Below are 20,735 nucleotides of genomic sequence, written 5' to 3' on the forward strand. Positions count from 1 at the left end.
TTATAACTCACAATTCTGACTTTATATCACGTAATTCTGACTTTATAACTCACAATTCTGACTTTATATCATGTAATTCTGACTTTATAACTCGCAATTCTGACTTTATATCACGTAATTCTGACTTTATATCATGTAATTCTGACTTTATATCACGTAATTCTGACTTTATATCACGTAATTCTGACTTTATATCAAGTAATTCTGACTTTATAACTCACAATTCTGACTTTATATCATGTAATTCTGACTTTATATCACGTAATTCTGACTTTATATCAAGTAATTCTGACTTTATAACTCACAATTCTGACTTTATATCATGTAATTCTGACTTTATAACTCGCAATTCTGACTTTATATCACGTAATTCTGACTTTATAACTCACAATTCTGACTTTATATCATGTAATTCTGACTTTATAACTCGCAATTCTGACTTTATAACTCGTAATTCTGACTTTATAACTCGCAATTCTGACGTTAAATCACGTAATTCTGACTTTATATCACGCAATTCTGACTTTATATCACGTAATTCTGACTTTATAACTCGTAATTCTGACTTTATATCACGTAATTCTGACTTTATATCTCATATTTCTGACTTTATAACTCGTAATTCTGACTTTATAACTCGTAATTCTGACTTTATATCACGTAATTCTGACTTTATATCTCACAATTCTGACTTTATAACTTGCAATTCTGACTTTATATCATGTAATTCTGACTTTATAACTCGTAATTCTGACTTTATAACTTGCAATTCTGACTTTATATCACACAATTCTGACTTTATAACTCGCAATTCTGACTTTATAACTCACAATTCTGACTTTATAACTCACAATTCTGACTTTATATCACGCAATTATGACTTTATAACTCGCAATTTTGACTTAATAACTCGCAATTCTGACTTTATAACTCACAATTCTGACTTTATAACTTGTGGTTCTGACTTTATAACTCGCAATTCTGACTTTATAACTCGCAATTCTGAGAAAAAATGTCAGAATTGTAAGATAAAAAGTTACAATTACCTTTTTTATTTTTTATTTCATGGCGGAAACAAGCTTCCATAAAAATCTGCTTTATGAAGCATAACAGGTTTTAACAAATATCAGGTAGCAGGGGAGTAGCAACAAGTGTAATTGATTTAGCTTTCAGAAATTTCAAAATTTTCACATTTTTTGGAAAATAATCATTATATTTAAGTTTTATTTTTCTTTGAAAAAAATTAGAATCAGTTAACACTACTAAACAAGCATTAAGCCACCCAATTAATATTCATGAGCTAAGCTGATGAGGTTTATAACTTGTCCTCTTTACTTTTCAGATAGCTCCTACAGTCTTGTTAAATATTTATGAAGATCCTCTAGAATTGCCCATTAGATTCCTCTAGATTTTATAGAGATTCTCTAAATTCAACTGGTAGATTTGAACTTTGATCTGTTCACAGACTGTGATGACACATTTCTGCAATATTTTTTTATATATTCATTATTAAAATTGTAATGTACACTGCCATTCAAAAGTTTAGGATCAGTAAGATTGTTTTCTTGTTTTTTCTTCTTTTTCTTCATCCTTTCATCAAGGATGCATTAAATTGATCCGAATTGGCAGACATTTATATTGTTACAATTCATTTCTATTTTAAATAAATTCTGTTCTTTTGAACTTTCTATTTTTTTAAAGAAATCTGACTAACATTAATCAGCACAACTTTTTACAACATTGATAATAATAATAATGATAATAATAAATGTTTCTTGAGCACCAAATCAGCATATTAGAATGATTTCTGAAGGATCATGTGACACTGAAGACTGGAGTAATGATGCTGAGAATGCAGCTTTGCCATCACAGGAATAAATTACATTTTAAATTATATATAAAAGTAGAAAATAGTTATTTTAAATTGTAACACTACTTCATAATATTACTGTTTTACTGTATTTTTGATCAAATAAATGCAGCCTTGGTGAGCACAAGAGATTTCTTTTAAAAACATTAAAACTTGACTGACCCCAAACTTTTCAACGGTTGTGTACATTTACAAAATATCACATGGGGTTTCTATTTGATGGGGTTTCTAATAGAAGTCTACCCTGTTATATTTACTTCCACGTTCCAAACCCTGAAGTGTGAAAAGGGTCCATTGCTTCCTGTGTTTGCATACCTTCAGCGTGGAGCGGAGAACCCGTATGCGGTGCAGTCGATCATTTGTGGCGGGGTCATTGCTGCGTTTGATGAAGGAGCGTCTGAACTCTTGTTTGGTGGAAGGCCTCTGCTGGCCGAAAGCTGAGAGACTGGCCTGCTCCAGCGATCGGTACAACTCCTGCAGGCCGTCCGTGCCGTCAGACACTTTCTCGTCGCTCTCAGGCCTCCTGCTGCTGGCTTTCCTCACCTGCTTTTCCTCCTCTTCCTCCTCCTCTTCCTCATGGAGATGAGTTCTTGGCCTTAGAGTGCCGTGCGTGTGCGCGTGTGTACGAGTGCTGCGGTGCGAGTGTCCTCCATGTGTGTCGCGGTGGCGCGGGAGGCTCTGGCTGCGCTGCTTGTGAGTGTGATGGCGGGGCCGGGACTCCTCGCTGTCAGTCAATGGAAATGGCCCGTCACGTTCCAGAGGACGCCGACGCTGAGCGGGGAGCGTGGCCTGCCGGTGCTGGTCAGGTGACAGCAGGGATGGCTCCTCCACTTCTGCAGTCTGCAAGTAGTGTAGACCTGTGCTGGTCAAGGGGGTTTCAATCAGGTCCTGCCATGAGCGGCGTTCTCGATGGGAGGATCGGCAAGAAGAATGGGACTCCTCAGCAGAGGAGTGCGAGAATGTGGAGCCGCTGGAAAAATGACGCTCAGGAAATGGACTGGAGGAAGTTCCCTGAGGACAACAGAATCACTGCTCATTATCATTGTCAACTATCAGTGGAAAAGCTAGAGGTATAAGATGATAGTCAGAGAAAGCCACAGAGTGAGTTTGCTACACGTTTTCCACCAGTATGGTGTTGGTGTGAAGGGCGGGGCTCAGCAAACCTTTCTCAGAACCGGCCGAAGTTTCCAGTGACGTGAGCCAAAAAAATTACATAACTGACTATGTTACTTCATTTATTGGCAACAAACAAACATGTTGAATAAAATAACTGTTTTCTATGTTAATATATATTTTAAAATATCATTTATTCTTGTGATGGCAAAGCTTCAGTGTCACATGATCCTTCAGAAATCATTCTAATATGATGATTTGGTGCTCAAGAAACATTTTTTTATTATTATCAATGTTGGAAACAGTTGTGGAAACTGATATATTTTGTTCAGGATTCTTTGATCAAAATAAAGTTCAAAGAACAGCATTTATTTGAAACTGATTTTTTTTGTGTGTGTTAATATACATGTCTTTAACTGTCACTTTTGATAAATTGAATGCATCCTTAATAAAAGTATTAATTAACTAAAAAAACATACTGACCCCAAACATTTGAATAGTAGTGTATATATTAATTTTGTTCTAAATAAAACATTGATAAACTAATGTACTAAACTAATGTAGTTATAATAAAAAGTTGACAAAAAATGTATTGTTCTATATAAATACAGTATATAAATAGACACATTTAATGACATGTCAATAAAAATATTTTAGACAGACGGGGAAAAGGTGGTTGGAGTGAATAAGAATATGAATGAGGGACTGCACTGTGTGCTTGTGTTTAGATTTGTTGATTTTGTACCATGTAGTTTTGATACGCACTTTAAATTGAAAAAAAAATAACTTGTTTGAGACATTACATGCTCCTGACGTCTGATGTCAGTGGTTCATGACTTGAGGTTTAACTCCTACGGGTCGGCGGTCATGAACTGAGAAATGGAATTTTCCTTGATCTTTTGACATACAATAGTTGGGAAACACTTTATTCTACAGTGCCATAGTTACATGTTACTACATGTACTTACTATAGTAATAACAGTAAATTATGCATAATTACAAGTAACTAACCCTAAACCAAACCCTAACCCTAACTGTAACTGTATAGTAAGTACATTTAGTTAATTAATAGTACTCAGTACTTATTTGAGTAATTACAATGTAACTACGGTACTGTAAAATAAAGTGTAACCAATAGTTGAACTATACAAATATCCTGTAAGTTTCAGTTTTCACATTATTACGTCATAGTGCCCGAAAGACCACCTCTGCAGAAGATCAACGCCTACTTCTACATCACTGCCTCTTCAGCCCTGCCCACTAATTCACGAATGTCATGTAGTAATAAATATGAGAGAGATGCAAACACAGGATTACTCCAGCAACTAAACCATAGAGATGTCTTTGCGCATTGCCATCCTTGTGATCCTAACATTAAAATTATAAGCGTGGATGAGCTTGATTTTAACAAAGTTCCAGTCAGATCACGTCAGTTAAACACTGTTTGGTTGTTCAGTTTATTTTACTGCGTATTCGATTTTAAACAAGACAGTTCGACACAGGCTTTTCAGAGAGACATATTTCAGATAGACAATTATTTTATTGAAAATAAAAGATGATGCGGTGCCGTCTATATTGGATTCGACAGTAATGTCGCATCACAAAGTGTGAGTAACGGTGTTTTTATCATGTGTCACTATTGCTTTGGCTGATACAGATCATATGATATGTACTGAGTATTTATACTGTAGTGCCGCAGTCAAACTGAATACTTGTGATAGTTATGATTTGCTGTTCTTTCCTTTGCTTCGGCATTTATAGGGTAGGCACTGAATTATTATTGGATACGGAAGAAAGTACATAGAGAACACTGCTTTTGTTATTCTTTTGATCTAAATCCGGGGACACAAAGGGTTAGTTTATCCAAAAATGAAATTTCTGTCATTAAGTACTCAACCTCATGTCGTCCCAAACCCGTAACACCTTCGTTCATCTTCGGAACACAAATTAAGATATTTTTGATGAAATCTGAGGGTATCTGATCCACACATAGGCAGAAGCGGCATTGCACCTTTTGACATCCAGAAAGGTAGTAAAAACATTGTTAAAATAGTCAACGTAACTACAGTGGGTTAACCTTAATGTTATGATACTTTTGATACAAATACTTTTGTGCGCAAAAACAAAACAAAAATAAAGACGTTATTTAACAATTTGAACTGTTGTCATACGCAGTTTACTTAGGGAATGCCGTTCTATGTCAGAACGCCGGCTCAGTATTGGCTGACGCTATACACGTGAGCAGCACAACACATGCATGTGATGCTGACGCAGGAGCCGGCCAATAATGAGCCACCGTTCTGACATAAACACGGAAGCCTGCACTGCATTCCCTACGTAAACTGTGTATGACAACAGTTCAAAATGTTAAATAAAGTCGTTATTTTTCATAACATTAAGGTTGACCCACTGCAGTCACATTGACTATTTTAACAATGTCTTTACTACCTTTCTAGACCTCAAAATGTGCAATGACGTTGCTGCCTATGTGTGGTTCAGAAACCCTTAGATTTCATCAAAAATATCTTAATTTGTGTTCCGAAGATAAACAAAGGTCTTACGGGTTTGGGACGACATAAAGGTGAGTACCTAATGACAGAAATTTAATTTCTGGGTGAACTAACCCTTTAAAGACATTCGCTGTAATCCTGAAAAAAAGCTTCAAAAAGCAACATCTGTTTTGTCATCAGTAAGACATTACATCACGTTTCATTTTATTTAAAACACAACACTGCAAATGACAATGTATACGTTTTTCACTTTATTGAAAAGGATGAACTATGAATAGCCTATAAGAACGACAGTGTGACAAACAGTGGTACATTCATTCATAATTCCATTTACACGAAACGTTGTAAGTTATCCTTTGTCAATTATAACTGTGGTAACTACAAATACTTAAACTTCATTTGCCACAACGAAGACTTATTAAGCATATTTAATACGCATATTGTTGGCAAATGTTTCAACTATGTAACAAGATATTTTTCAACATCGGAAGTTTTAAAAAAAATTCCACACATGTAACGGTGAGGACGTTGAAAATCATTTTAATATGCAAAACTGTTACCCAATCATAGCAGTGCGAGTTTACTTCCAAGTCTTGAATGCAACACGCCTATCAAAATGGAGTGTTTGAAAGAGATGGTCAAAAATAGGATAGAAAATAGCTTATTTCTTCTAAATTAGGATGTTTTTTTGATAACATTATAAGTGGACCTCAGAGAATTATAAAAAAATGCAGTTCACGACCCTTTTAAATGTCAATTGAGAACAGGCACCAGAACCAGTATAATGGCAGTGTGATGGTAGAAATTGTGTATGCATGTATCTGTGCTAAAGAAAATCAAAGTGTTTTTGGCTGAATATATGCACATGTGTTCATGTGTTTATACTCACAGAGGGGTTGTGGTGGTACGTGGAGTCCTGTTTGAGTGTCATAGACCCATCAACCTCATCCTGGTCACTCTCACTCCAATAATCTAAACAAATAAAATGACATCAGAATCACATGTACATGACAACATAGTTTATGATACTCAGACTAGGCTTTTCAACTGCTTCAAGTACAATCATTCATGGAATGGACTGGAGTGAAACTAGACTCAGTGAGCTTATGATATCATCACAGGATGTGATCTCACCTTCATCAGGACGTGGTACCGGATCATCAGGCGTGTAGCCAATTGCAGCCAAGCCTAAACGATTCATCCACCTGAAACAGCAACCATAGACATGAGAGGAAATAACAGGAAGGGGAGCTGAAGTCTAAAGGGGCTCTGAAACCACTTACCTGTTCATCTCCTCTAAATGATCTGTAGCAAAAAAGAAACTCTTAATTTTGGGATGACATGCTTTAAAGGCACTGAAACAAAAAAGGCAGAGAAAAAGAGACATTCAGACACAAATATCTAGTTTACAATCAATTACTGTGTGTGTGTTTGTAAAAGAGGATGAGCAGTTCCGCAGTGACCCAGATTCCGCTAGCCGATGGGCTTCAAACACAGACCCGCCCCAAAACCAGCAAACCCAACACAACAGAGAGAAAGAGTGATTCTTGTTGTCTTCTAACACTCACTGTTTCCTCCTGCACTCAATCGCTCTGTCTATCCGAAACTCTGGCAAACTGATGAAGCCCTCTGCTTTTTCATCCTGAGCAAACAAATAAACAAGAGAAATTATTTCTGTATCATAACTATGGCAGGTGTTAGCATAAATGCAAAGATCAGCATCTCTGAAACTGAAAACATATGACGCAAACGTATTTTTGTGGACAAGAAAACTAAACATCACACCAGCATTGTGAGCCTGTGACTTGGCCATCAATGAAAGTAGCGAGTACTGAAAGTGCTAATAATTGTGTAATTGGTAATAATAGTCGAAATTAACTGGCTGGATGTGGAGTTGATGAGGTTTTTCAGTGATGCCAAAAGTGGAAATGGATCATAAAAGGACATTACACACACACACACACACAAACACACACACACACACACACACACACACTTTCGTACAGCCAACAGACTTCACCACCAGAGGGAAGAGAATTGTGTTTGTTTGCTTACGTTCTGGTTGGTGTACCAGTACAGGTTGGAGTCTTTGAGAACAAACCAGTACTTCTTCCATTTCTGTGTGAAGTAGCCGGTGGCGTCTTTCTTTTTCCATAGCCAACCTTCACAGTCGCCATGACCCAGATCTTTGCAGGCAATACGCCTTCTGCTGGCACTACTGAGGGAACCTACACACACACACACACACAAACAAACACACAGCATATTAAATGACAACCACATGACAGGATGACATTGGGATAATACAATTGCACTTTATATTGTTCTTGACAAACACAACACAGTGTAATACAACACACAACCTAAGTGCTCAGAGTAAACCCAGGGTCTCATCAACATACCTTTGCTTTTCTTCTTGGGCTTGGTCCTCAAAGAGGCATAATGTACAGACTAGAGAGAGGAGAGGAAGGACACATAAGAAATATAGAACCTGTTTTATAGATTACTTGTTTCAGAAGGCTCCTAACTGCGCCATTCTCATAGACCAAAGTCGCGAGGGTTTCTATCAAAATCATTATCAATAAACAACTAACCTTGCAGACCTGCAGATAATTGATAGGGGCGAAGCGAAAGCTATTGCCAAACTCAATATAGAAGTCCTGCACAGTATCCCAACTTGCAAAAAGTATCACAATTTATTCAGCAACGTTTCGAACCCATCATGTGGTAAATGCCTACTGAAGGTCAAAGGATGTTGCTGAATAAATTGTGATACTTTTTGCATTGCAAGTTAGGAAAGCGTGCAGGAAATTATCAGTTATTAAGTACTATAACAGATAATCATGCTCCCTCTGTACATCTAAATATTACAAATAAATATGTGTTAAATTCGAATTACTGCAAAGTGCCCTGATTAAACAAATCATGATTTAATCTAATATTCAAAAAAAAATATAATCAATATTAAATATAATAATATAATAAATAATATCAAAAACATTAAAAAAATAAATATTTTGTTGTGCCTGTCTAATAGTGCCTTAAGTTAAAATGTACCTTAAGTTGTATGAAGTCCAAACCTGAATAATATAAATGGGTGCATATTTCATCACCTTTCTTTACTGAAAATGTTAAAGTTGTATCTGTAGCTCTTGTTCCAAACACTATGTATTCTCGTTACCAAGATCGATGCTGTTAACTGTGCTTGTGGTTTACCTTCCTCATTGATGCGCCTGCTTGTCGATCAAGTCCTGAACTGGCATATCTGCAGAGAGAGAAAGAGAAAGAGAAAGAGAATTTATGATTCCATCTGCAACAAAGATATATAATAAAATAAAATATTTCTTTCTCGCCTATTTAACTCAAACATAGACACAGGTAATGGACAGGATGCTGGTGTTTGAGGTTGACTTCATAACTGATTCTAACTGAAACAGCTGCTCATGATCACGCACCCTCAAACACATACACGCCCTCAAACACACACACACACACACACTTATGTTTGCTTCACAATATAGTGAGGTCATCTCATAGACATCCATGTCATGTGCAAAACACTAGATTTAAATATAAACAAGATTCGGCCAATTTATAAGTCTTTTTAACTAGTGAGGTCCAGCTCACTAGTCAGCGTTCAACAGGTTTCACTACATTAGAGAGGATATTTTTGAATATTTAGGACATTTTTGGACCTCACAAGTATAGTGAAGCCTGTACACACACACACACTCTACATCTGTGGATTTAACACTAAATCTTAGCCACCCAAAAGACACTCTTTTATCTAATTCTCTGTATCTATCGTAACAGTAGAGAAACAGAGATCGATCCATCTTTAGACAGATGCGTTCCACAGACTCTTTTAGTCACAGAGGAAATAAAAACCTCTTTAAGACTGCAGCCAATGAATTTCTGTTCCTCATTTATAAATAAATGGCAGTTCATTAAGACTGTCACTGATTTGACTGTTGTGCACAAACAAAGCTGTGAGAAGCATCCTATTAGTCTGTACACCAACAAACAAAACTCTTTACATGCTCATTTTGAACTGGAGTGACCAGTTGAAAGCCATTATCTTTTACCTCAGATATCATGAGAAATCAAACTCTCCTTCATCTTTTGGTATAAAGTTTATTATACCAAAATGATGCACTAATCTCCAAAAACATCTCATTCTGAAATTTTTGTATTTGTGATGTAAAAAATTTAAAATATTAACATGAAGAGCCACATTTACACATCAATGACATTAATGTTCTGAATCTTATTCAGTACAGTAATTAAGAGGAAGCAGAATTGATACTGTCAATCCCAACCATAGAAGGACTAATGATAGAAATAAAACATGGGGAAATCCACCAAACCTTGTGCTCTGCTTAGCACCCACACATCTGGCTGTGTTTAGCACCTGCTTCTCTGAAAATCTTTCTGAATGTGCCCAATTATTAGGAATGAGAAACGAAGGTTATTCTGTTCGATCGGAACAGTTAGTGGCACAGATTATTTTGTAAATCTGTCACAATATAATACAGTCTATGCAAAGAGGCATATGTTGAAGCATGGGCCAGCTCAAAACAATATTTGATCCAACAGCCAACCCTCAGCTTGTGTCAGAGCACTTTTGTTTTCTCATTCTCACGTGAAGAAGGCGTTTACAAAATTTTTTTGAAGACAAATCAGCGAAACACAGCCAAAAAAGATGAAAATGGTCTTAAAAAAAACAAAACAAGACTTTTTGGTAACAAGTCAATCTCAGGGGATAAAAATTATAATACAAAAAATAATAATAAAAATACCAAAATGTATGATAAATTAAGGAAGGTATAAAGTTTACTCACCTATCAGCATCTGCTCGAAGTGTGTCTGCGGCTCTCTGAGGCAATGAACAGAATGACAGAGAAAGAGAGACAGAGAGGAAGAGAGATTTGAATTTCCTGTTCTGTGTGATGAAAGAAACTACTGTTTCAGAGACGTGTGAGTGTGTGTCCTGTATGTATAATTACATGACAATATAGATCAAATGTATGTCGTGAGATGAGGCAATTCTGAAATTTTGGTCACACTTTATATTAGGTATCTTTAATTACTATGTACTTTAAAAATTGTTAGGTACAATGTACCGATTGTGTTTTGCTGTCATTGAGGTAGGATAAGGGTAAGGTTAGGGGCAGGTTTCGTGGTTTGGTTAGGTTTAAGGGTGGGTTAAGGTGTTAGGGAACGGTCAATAGTGTAATTACAGATGTAGTTACAGAACTTATTTACAGCTTTAATTACTTGCAGGTATTATTTAAATAAAAGTACAATGTAAAAACATGTATGTACACAAGTGCATTGTATCAAATTATTAATTTAAATGTCAGTACACAGTAGTTAAAGACAGCTCTGATCAGATTCAACATTTCACTTACATGGTAGTGTGGCATCGTGTTTGAGTCGGGCACGGGGAAGGGCAGCCCCTCGGGGGGGCCTGTGTCCAGACGCACAGGTGGGGCAAGCATAGAGGGACTGATGGGAAAACTGGGACTGCTGGGATTCCGGCTCTTCTTCCTGGATCGCCTGCTTGTGTCCCGCTGGGAAAACTCTGCCTCTTCCTGAATCAACACAATCCTGTCATCACTGAGGAACCGCAAGAGGGAGGAATCAGAATCTGATTGAGGAAGACAGAAAGCAAGCAGTGAGTCACATTCTGAGAGAAAAACAGCGTAAGGACTTATAATGGGAGCATGTAGCAGAGAGTGAGAGTATTGCAAAACTTTTTTCATAACTGATACCTTCCTGTGTGTGAGTGAGGTTTTAGAGGTTTATTTCCCCTAAAGTAGGTTTGCTTCCTATTTATATCTCTGCCCGTGTTGCCTACGTATTCTCTGTTCTATTCTTAGAGTTGTATTTCCACAAAAAAACAAAAAACAAAAAAAATAATGAATGAGTCATTTTACATGTTTACAGTTAACTTTTCACCTCTCGCATCACAAAAACCAAAAAAGAAAGTTGGTTACCGCCAGTATCACACATCGAGGTAAAATCTTCTAGTTAAATGCACACATTAAGAACTGATAGTAAAGACGAAAAATATCAAATTTCATCTGTTTTAGGTAATAATTAAAGATAACCGTTTGGTTAAAGTGTTTATAATAATATATAATACATTCATATTATAAATTTTTAGCAGAAAAAAACTTTATTATTATTATTAAGTGAAGGTGATTATCTACATTAATGGACTGTTAAGTTTCATGCAGCCTAAAAATATAAGTTTGGATTTCAATAGAAACCTCTAATACGCTCACATTTTCTGCTGATTTTCAAAAAACACAAAATATTTTTCTCATTAAAATATATTCAGAAAAAACGTTCACAAAAAGACCCGCTGATCAACCAAAGGCAAAGGAAATGGTTGTTTGCCGTTCCTCCAGCTTTCTGAAGCTTAGCTTCTTCAAAGAAGTCTGTCTTGCACTTTGCTTACCTCAGCTTTCACAAACAAGCCTATGTAACGGTATTTCCTGCTTTTGGTTGCAGAGTTCAATAGAACAAAGTCGCTGCCTTACAGGTTTGTGTTCTTGGTTCTGATGCTCTAAAACGTCAGTTCTATAGTTTTGTGACATTTATGTTCTTTGCAGACGTGATCTTAGTGAAGGCAACTTGCACAAATCACACTGATGGCGAATGCCAGGATATGCAACTGAGAATGCCACATGATGTTGATAAAACAGGTTTTAGTTACTGAAAAGAAGCTTCTAAGTAGAAGCTCCTCGTTAACTAGAAATATAAACATACATTAACACACACATCTTTGACATAACATAATTAGATGTGATTATATAGTCACACAGATCTCTGAATATAATGGACACTTCCTGAATATTTTGCAAGAAAATATGGGAAATATGAGTGGGGCAACTTACTCACTGGTTTATCTAAAGGCTGGCCCACACTGAAAGATTTTTACAATCTTATCAGTTTTTCAAAATGTGAGAGACCACAAACATGATCATAAAAAGATCATAGATTTAACAGTTTTGTTCCTATAGTGTGTGGAGTGCCGCGATGTGACCAAGACAGCACAGTAACAGATTTAATTCACAAACAACCAGATTCCCGACTGTGAACATGGGAAATACCGCAAAATCTCTCACGGTCAAACATGACTTTACAGTAAACAAACATGGCGGACAAAGGCAAAAAAGAAATGGCGATAACAGTGTTCTTCCATCAGCTCACTTTCTGATTGGGTATCATTTCATTTCACGTGACAATCTACAGAGTGCGTGTTTGTCTTCAGTGTTTCCCTATACAACAGGATTTCTGATTGTAAATTTTCAACATGTTGCCGATTCAGTCACTCTTAACACACATCACACCACAGGAAAATCTGATAAGATAATCTGTAGAACCATCAAGATAATCGAGACTTTACCTAGGATTGACGTATGGGAGAATTAGTCCCAAAACATGTGTGGGTGCATTTATACCTCTCTTTCCTATACCGTAAGGATCAGCGATGGAGCATTTATCTTAGCCTCACATTACAGACACTGAGCTCTGACCTAACACACTTACAGAGGTCAACATCTGTCTATTTTTAAAGAGACAGAACTGTTAATGCCATTTTTGCCTGAGTAAAAAAAGTAATGTAGTAAAGTACGCAAAAAAGTAAAATTATCACCTCTGCTTCCTCTTTTGTAAACTCCAGATTCTTGAGGCTCTGCCAGCCATTCAGTTCCCATGGAAACCTGTCGGAGGTCACCTACAGGCAGAGACATACAACATTTGAGTGTGTCTCTGTGTATGTTCTGGTGTGTTTCAGGGCATCTATCATCTCCTCTGTTGGTGTGTATTAGTGCACACAGGAGTGCAAATGCAACATACTAAATGGCTGAGATTTGCAGTTTAAAGCCGGAGCTCCCTAGTGGATTAATCTCCTGTAATGCACTGCATTTATGTCCAGCTTAAAAAATGGCCATCCTGGCATGATGTAAGACGTACATTGTGTAACATCGCACAAGCATACTACAATTTAAAAATGTATGGTTTGAAATGGTTGGAATGTTTCATATATTATTTAAAACAGAGAATGCGGTATACTGTAGTGTACAGAACCATAGTAGTGTTATTTTGAATCAAGAGTACAGAACATTTATGAATATGCAACAACTAATTGAGAAAATCAATAATAATAATAATAATAATTACTCTCAAATCACTTAAATCCAATCGTTTGGATCAAAACTGTAATACAGCAATCAAAATAATCCTGTCCAGACAAAATGCTTTTTTATTAAATTAGCATAAATTAATTTCAGTAAAACAAATACTACCATGATATTTAAATATATTGTTTTATATACTGTATATAAAATACATATATAATATCATATTCAAATATCACACAAATACAATATCATATTTTATAATATTTACAGTACAGTATAGTGAATTGGAATGATTGAATTGGAATGGTTGAAAATAATGCTAAAATAATTGCAACAAAATATTCATGATCTTAAAATAGGTCTCGTTTTCTTTATAAAATGACAAAAAATGCTGCTCATTGATTTATTATTATCAGTGGGCAGTGCAAATATGTTCTTCTACTCCTTAGTCAGTTTATCCATCTGTCCATTTATAATGTTGTCTCCATGCAAATATTCAAGGTCTTAAAGGAACACTCCACTTTTTTTGAAAATAGGCTCATTTTCCAACTCCCCTAGAGTTAAACAGTTGAGTTTTACCGTTTTCGAATCCATTCAGCTGATCTCCGGGTCTGGCGGTACCACTTTTAGCATAGCTTAGCATAGTTCATTGAATCTGATTAGACTGTTAGCATCTCGCTTAAAAATGACCAAAGAGTTTCGATATTTTTCCTATTTAAAACTTGACTCTTCTGTAGTTACATCGTGTACTAAGACCGACGGAAAATGAAAAGTTGCGATATTCTAGGCCGATATGGCTAGGAACTATACTCTCATTCCGGCGTAATAATCAAGGAACTTTGCTGCCGTACCATGGGTGCAGCAGACGCAATGATATTACGCAGCGCCTGTGACCCCCTGCTTGCACAGGGAGCGTGCTTTGCAACCATGGAGACATTTGTGAGAGAGCTGCGTAATATCATTGCGCCTGCTGCACCCATGGTACGGCAGAAAAGTTCCAAGATGCTAACGGTCTAATCAGATTCAATGAACTATGCTAAGCTATGCTAAAAGTGGTACCGCCAGACCCGGAGATCGGCTGAATGGATTCGAAAACGGTAAAACTCAACTGTTTAACTCTATGGGAGTTGGAAAATGAGCCTATTTTCAAAAAAAAGTGGAGTGTTCCTTTAAAATAGGTCTCACTGATAATAATTACAGACAAATCGTTTAAATCCAATCATTTCGATAACAACAATATTCCTTTTTAAACACTAATTTAGGTTTAAATGAACCATAATTGAAATCTGAAAGTTTATATGCTTGTAAATATATTATTTCTGTCATGACAGCTCTCTTGAGTGTTTGGCATGGAAATGGATATAACAATGTTGATGTGTTTGATCTTAGCGGAATAGATCTGCTACACTGCTGCTGCTGTTATTGCTGATGCTGCTGCTGAGTAAGTACGGGACTTGCTACTGCCAATACATACACAACACACTGCTGTGAGCAAGTAAGACATGCTGCTGCTGTACAATATAGCGTACGTGAATTACCCAGATCTATACAGGTGGAGCTGGGGAAGGTGGAGCATTTCTGAAAGCGTGCTGCACTGCTACAGCAAACACTGACCAAGTATTTAAAGGCTACTGATAAAGGCTCATTGGCTACTGATACAGCAGGAACCAATCAGCTGTGCCCTATAGAGAATGTCGTGATTGCAAGCAGACTGAGTTAAGGACCTATCAGCCTCCGCCATCTACAGTTTCATGAGAGAACTTTGTATTTATTGGAATTTTCAATTATTTATTTGCATATTTGTAATATCCAATTATTAGCTGCAGCCCTAATGTGCATATTCTTACTGTGAGTGGGGGTCCGGTCTCTGCGTCGCAGTCCGGTGTTTCTCCCGGTATCTTCTTCCAGAAGGGGGAAGTACTGGCCACCCAATACCTCCTGTTCTACATAATACCCTGGAGAATCCGAGCCAAACACACCAAACCCACCCCGATCCAGATCCTCCTCTCTAAGAGAGTGAGAACAGGAGAAAAGAAAACAAAGGGAAAAGAGAAAAAAATTACACAAACATGCTAAAAGAGACTAACAGTTTTGGTTTGCATCTTATATTTCATATGTAAATACCTGTGTCCATAGACAGGGGAAAGAATGAAAACATCATGTCCCCCAGGTGTGTCCACTCCAGGTGAAAGTCCAACTGACCCAAGCGTGCTGGGTGGGGTAGGGGAACCACTGCACGGACTGGTGGACAGCGGCTGTCAATCAAAAGCACACACAAAATAACCTCACTATAAAGCTAACAGCATATTGTTATTATATTAAATGGGCTATATGTAGAATTCAGAAACCCTTGTGCCCTTAGTGACACCGGTGGCCATTACACCGTGAACTGCACACGTAACACACAAGAGACTGAAGGTGATTCACGGCCCAAATATACTCAAGACAAAGCTGTTTTTTGTTCTTCACTTAGAAGTAAAAGAAGTTGGAAATACCTTTGCATGTCCTTCACATAATAACGAGTCACCAGGCTTTCATAGACAAGTCAGGGAAGTCTCGTTTTTTAAGTTTCGATACAAGCTGTTCACATACTGGCAATACAAAAAACGATTAATACATGAACATTCTCACATATAGCCCCTTTAATGTGAAGAAAAACAAGAAAATCAGTTATTAAAACATAATACCAGACAGATCTTATATTGCTCATAATGGATTATGAAAGTATTCAGGCAAAGATAATATTAATCACAAATATTAATCATATTATACTTGTACCGTATGTTAGTCTTGTGCAGTTTGTTACACTAGAGGGCAGGACAGTGATCGGTCACGCACACGTCTAAAGACCTTTGACTAACAGAGGACCAAGAGTGTGTTTCAAAACGACGATAGAGTTGCCCTTAGCAACCATGAGCGCTCCATCAGTCAGTTAGCAATGAGAAAAAGCATAGCAACAAGCAGCAGACAGCAACCCGGCAACAAGAGGCGGGAGAAACATACATAAAAACACTGTCCATTGATTTATCACTATCATTTATCAATGGGCATTGTTTTATTACATGTAAACATTTAAGCGCAAACATATTTTTCTACTCTTTAGTCATTTTATCAGGTAATTTATAGTGTTTTTCCTTGATTTACAAGCATATAATTGTTTATTTATTCATTCAGAGAGGATTGAAATCCTGTATTACTGCATGTTTATCAGTGGTTATGTCAATAATCATTATGTCCTTCAAATCACCAATGTGAATTCATTCATGAGTGAACGTCCACTCCGCTCTACTGTGTCGTGACTGTGAGGAGAGGACACATGTGCAAGCTGTTAACTGCATCTGTCTGATACTTGTATCCAGAGCAACCACAGAACTCTGGCTGCCATGGCAACAAGCCGTACGGAACTCATTCAGTGCTCTGAGATGCTCTCATACACACACACTCACACGTATGCACTACACATTAAATGGATGCACTTGAACAAACACATTGAAGTATCCTGCACACACACACCTGCAGGGCAAGTGGTTTCCAGCGGGCGTTCTTCAGCAGTGCAGGGGTGGAGCCCAGAGTGTTCTGTGGCCTCTTCTTCAGCGTGAGGATGACTCCACTTGGATCCTCACGGAGACAGTTGACCAAATTCTTCAACTGCCAGCCGACCTGAATGATATAGATGATTTAAAGATAAATATTAAATAAGATTAAATACATAAATAACATTAGACTGGTAGTATGAAGGTTATATTTCAACTCAAAATCAAAATTAATATTTCATATATGTGACCCTGGACCACAAAACCAGTCACAAGGGTCGGTTTTTTGAAATTGAGATTTATACATCATCTGAAAGCTGAATAAATAAGCTTTGTTAGGATAGGACAATATTTGTCAGAGATATGACTATTTGAAAATCTGGAATCTGAGGGTGCATAAAAATCAAAATATTGAGAAAATCGCCTTTAAAGTTGTCCAAATGAAGTCCTTAGCAATGCATATCCACTCACAAAAATAAATTTTTGATATATTTACGGTAGGAAATTTACAAAATATCTTCATGGAACATGATCTTTACTTAATATCCTAATGATTTTTGGCATAAAAAAAAAAATTGATAATTTTGACCCATACAATGTATTGTTGGCTGTTGCTACAAATATACCCGTGCTGACTGGTTTTGTGGTCCAGGGTCAATATATATATATATATATATATATATACACACACACACTATAATCTTTTGTAATGTATAACTGAAATTTACAACAAAGAGAATTGGTGGCTTAGTTTTGAATTTTGAAAATGTGCATTAATTTTGAGAAAACAATGTTACAGTGCAAAAAAATACAATAATTAATAACACTTTACAATAAGGTCTCATTTATTAAAATAACTAAATGTATTAACTACCATGAACTAACTGATTTTAACAAATGAAAAGTTTCTGTATTGTAAAGTTTTACCATATAATTTCTTATAAAGAATTTAATTTTTGCAGACATGTTCTTGACAAGCTTTATGAGATCCACCTGAAAACCCTTAAGCATCAACTGCCAATCAATATCTAGACAAACATTAATGCACATTTATGCACTAAGATGCAAGCACAGATGTCAGCCTTATTGACCCACGCAAAGATACACACCACTGTTTGGTGATTGACCTGAATGACCTCATCACCGGCATGGATCTTCTTACACTGATCTGCGGGAGACTGCAGGAGAGATAGAGAGATTAATAACCCCTGCTCATTATAGAGATAAATCTGACACCAATAATTTGCCCAGGCATTTCAATGTTGTATTGTAGTATCATACATGCCTGAATGTTGACCTTCCTATGAAGAACGTTTGAAGGTCTTTTCATCAAAATGTCACTCATCTGGGCTGCATTTCCAAAAAGCATTGTAAGCCTAAGCAGATCGTGGAGAGCATTGGTTTCTACAATCTACTTAGGCTTACAATGCTTTTGGGAAACACAGATTTGCTCATTTCCTCTCTTCATACACTAAGGCATAAACAGCTATAACATTTATTTTAAAGAATATTTTCAAGATCTGTTCAAATATAGTAAGCATTTAGATGATGCTTCTATGCATACTGACTTACAGTACACTTTGTGCAGTGACAGTCTGCCTGGAGCAACTTCAGATTAAATGCCTTTCTCAAGGGTACAACGGTTGACATTTACAATTGACAAATACAATAACTTACAATTTTTCCAAATCTTTAACCACTAAACCATGACACCAGCCCAGAATATTATTCAAAAGATTTTGCATTTGCTCAGATATGTTGTTCTATAGCCTGAAAAGACTAAAATATAATTTAAAACTGTAAAATCCATTTAGCTGAACAGTAAATGTGCGTTAAGAGTTGGAAATCAATGAATTCTGTTCTTCCAGCAACTAAAAAAGGCATGTTTGAGTCCAACCTAATTGAACAGCTACATAAATGATTTAACAACAGCACTGGAACAATCCACCATTCCGAGCCTCACTCTAGCCAGCTCTGAAATCAAGTGCCTGCTCTATGCGGATGACCTGGTTCTGCTGTCCCCACAGAAGAGCTGCAGCACAGCATGTGCTTTATAGAGCAATACTGCCTGAAATGGGCACTGACAATATGAAGAAAACCAGAGCCGGTTTTCCTACAGAGAAGTAGTCCTATCATACAGCATCATCAATGATGATCTTAGATTTCACATAAACACTTATACACTTTCAGAAAAAAGGGTACAAATGCTGTCACTGAGGCGGTACCCTCTTGAAAGGTACACATTTGTACCTAAAGAGTGCATATTAGTACCTCAAAGGTACATATTGGTACCAAAAATTTACATACGTATTAGAAACTTTTTAAAGGGTAGCAGTAATGTCCCAGTGACAACGTTTTACCTTTTTATCTGAGAGCAGGAGTTTTAATCTAGCAGTAGAAGAACTCAGATGGTGCTTTACATTAAAAAATTATGACAGATAAAATTATTCAACTATACTGGCATAAATTAAAAACTTATTTGGAAACAAGAGGTGGTTCAAAGAATCCTACTGTAACTATTAAAGGTGCTTTAAGAAATTTCAGATGTTTTGCCAACTTCTGCTAGACTAATCACTGAATTAGACTGCCTTATCCCCAACACATAAAGGTATAGAACATTCCATGATTGGCTAAAAATGTGAAAATGTGCTGTTTTTAGAGCCTAGGGCTGTCATAGAGTCGGGTGTGATTTCTCACAACACCTATTTTAGTACTTTTTTATTTAATTACAATAATAAGAACCTATAGGGCTGTTAACGATCAAATAAAACCAGTATCAACAAAAGCTATTTTTGCACTGCAGAGGTGCCACAGAAGCTGCATCTAAAGTGGCATTTAGATTTATTTAGACATTTAATGCGGCTCAGAGGTGGCATAAATGCATGTACACAGCAATTACAAACACATAAATAATACTCTGAAATTGATGTTTTCAAAATAAAATGCTGAATACTGAAATATGCAATTATTTAAAAAATAAAATCCATCCATCCATTCTCAAAACTGCTTGTCCTATGTAGGGTCAAGCCTATACCAGCATCTCAGGCCAACGAGGGGAACACCCTGGACGGATGGCTAGTTCATCACAGGGCTTAAGAAAATAAATATTTTTAAATATGAAACTAAAACCTTTAGAAGGCGGGTGAGCCATTGAATCATTCATTTAAACATTTTTTCCAAAACGGCTGATTCATTTAGAAATAAAGCAAAGCATGTTTATAAATGGGTGATTGAATCATTCACTCACTCGTTCAAAAAAGCAGATTCATTCAATAACAAAACATTGCTGTGTGTTGCTCACAGATGGCTTGGTTATTTTTGGCAATTTTGGGGGGGATTCTAGCCGCATTCTAACAGGCTACATATTGAATATACAGACCTTCAAGGTGTGTTTATTTTGGTTTTTGTAAAGTGAGAGACACACTTGATAATGTCAGCTTGCACATCGTTAAAACAACAGTTAAAACAACAATTACAAGATCATCATAGACAATACATATCACAAGTAAATGACCTTCCTGGCATTTTCAGATGGGTTTCTTAAATAACTGTGGGA

At 36.6% G+C, this 20,735-nt stretch overlaps 1 protein-coding gene across 1 annotated transcript in view; it reads right to left on the reverse strand.

The window, feature by feature from the left end:
- si:ch211-26b3.4 (connector enhancer of kinase suppressor of ras 2) overlaps positions 1 to 20,735 on the reverse strand; it is a 45,766-nt gene that overhangs the window by 5,276 nt on the left and 19,755 nt on the right. Inside the window, exons 8-22 of the mRNA XM_051892720.1 lie at positions 18,289 to 18,357; positions 17,160 to 17,306; positions 15,771 to 15,901; positions 15,494 to 15,654; positions 13,160 to 13,240; positions 10,905 to 11,143; positions 10,335 to 10,369; positions 8,710 to 8,758; positions 7,896 to 7,944; positions 7,549 to 7,721; positions 7,062 to 7,135; positions 6,777 to 6,848; positions 6,628 to 6,698; positions 6,383 to 6,465; positions 2,186 to 2,881 (exon numbers count right to left, since the gene is read on the reverse strand). Of these exons, the coding sequence (XP_051748680.1) occupies positions 2,186 to 2,881; positions 6,383 to 6,465; positions 6,628 to 6,698; positions 6,777 to 6,848; positions 7,062 to 7,135; positions 7,549 to 7,721; positions 7,896 to 7,944; positions 8,710 to 8,758; positions 10,335 to 10,369; positions 10,905 to 11,143; positions 13,160 to 13,240; positions 15,494 to 15,654; positions 15,771 to 15,901; positions 17,160 to 17,306; positions 18,289 to 18,357 (2,130 nt within the window). The remainder of the gene's footprint in view (positions 1 to 2,185; positions 2,882 to 6,382; positions 6,466 to 6,627; positions 6,699 to 6,776; positions 6,849 to 7,061; positions 7,136 to 7,548; positions 7,722 to 7,895; positions 7,945 to 8,709; positions 8,759 to 10,334; positions 10,370 to 10,904; positions 11,144 to 13,159; positions 13,241 to 15,493; positions 15,655 to 15,770; positions 15,902 to 17,159; positions 17,307 to 18,288; positions 18,358 to 20,735) is intronic.

This window comes from Ctenopharyngodon idella, chromosome 5 (genome assembly GCF_019924925.1).
Source record: "Ctenopharyngodon idella isolate HZGC_01 chromosome 5, HZGC01, whole genome shotgun sequence".
Taxonomy (NCBI): domain Eukaryota; kingdom Metazoa; phylum Chordata; class Actinopteri; order Cypriniformes; family Xenocyprididae; genus Ctenopharyngodon; species Ctenopharyngodon idella.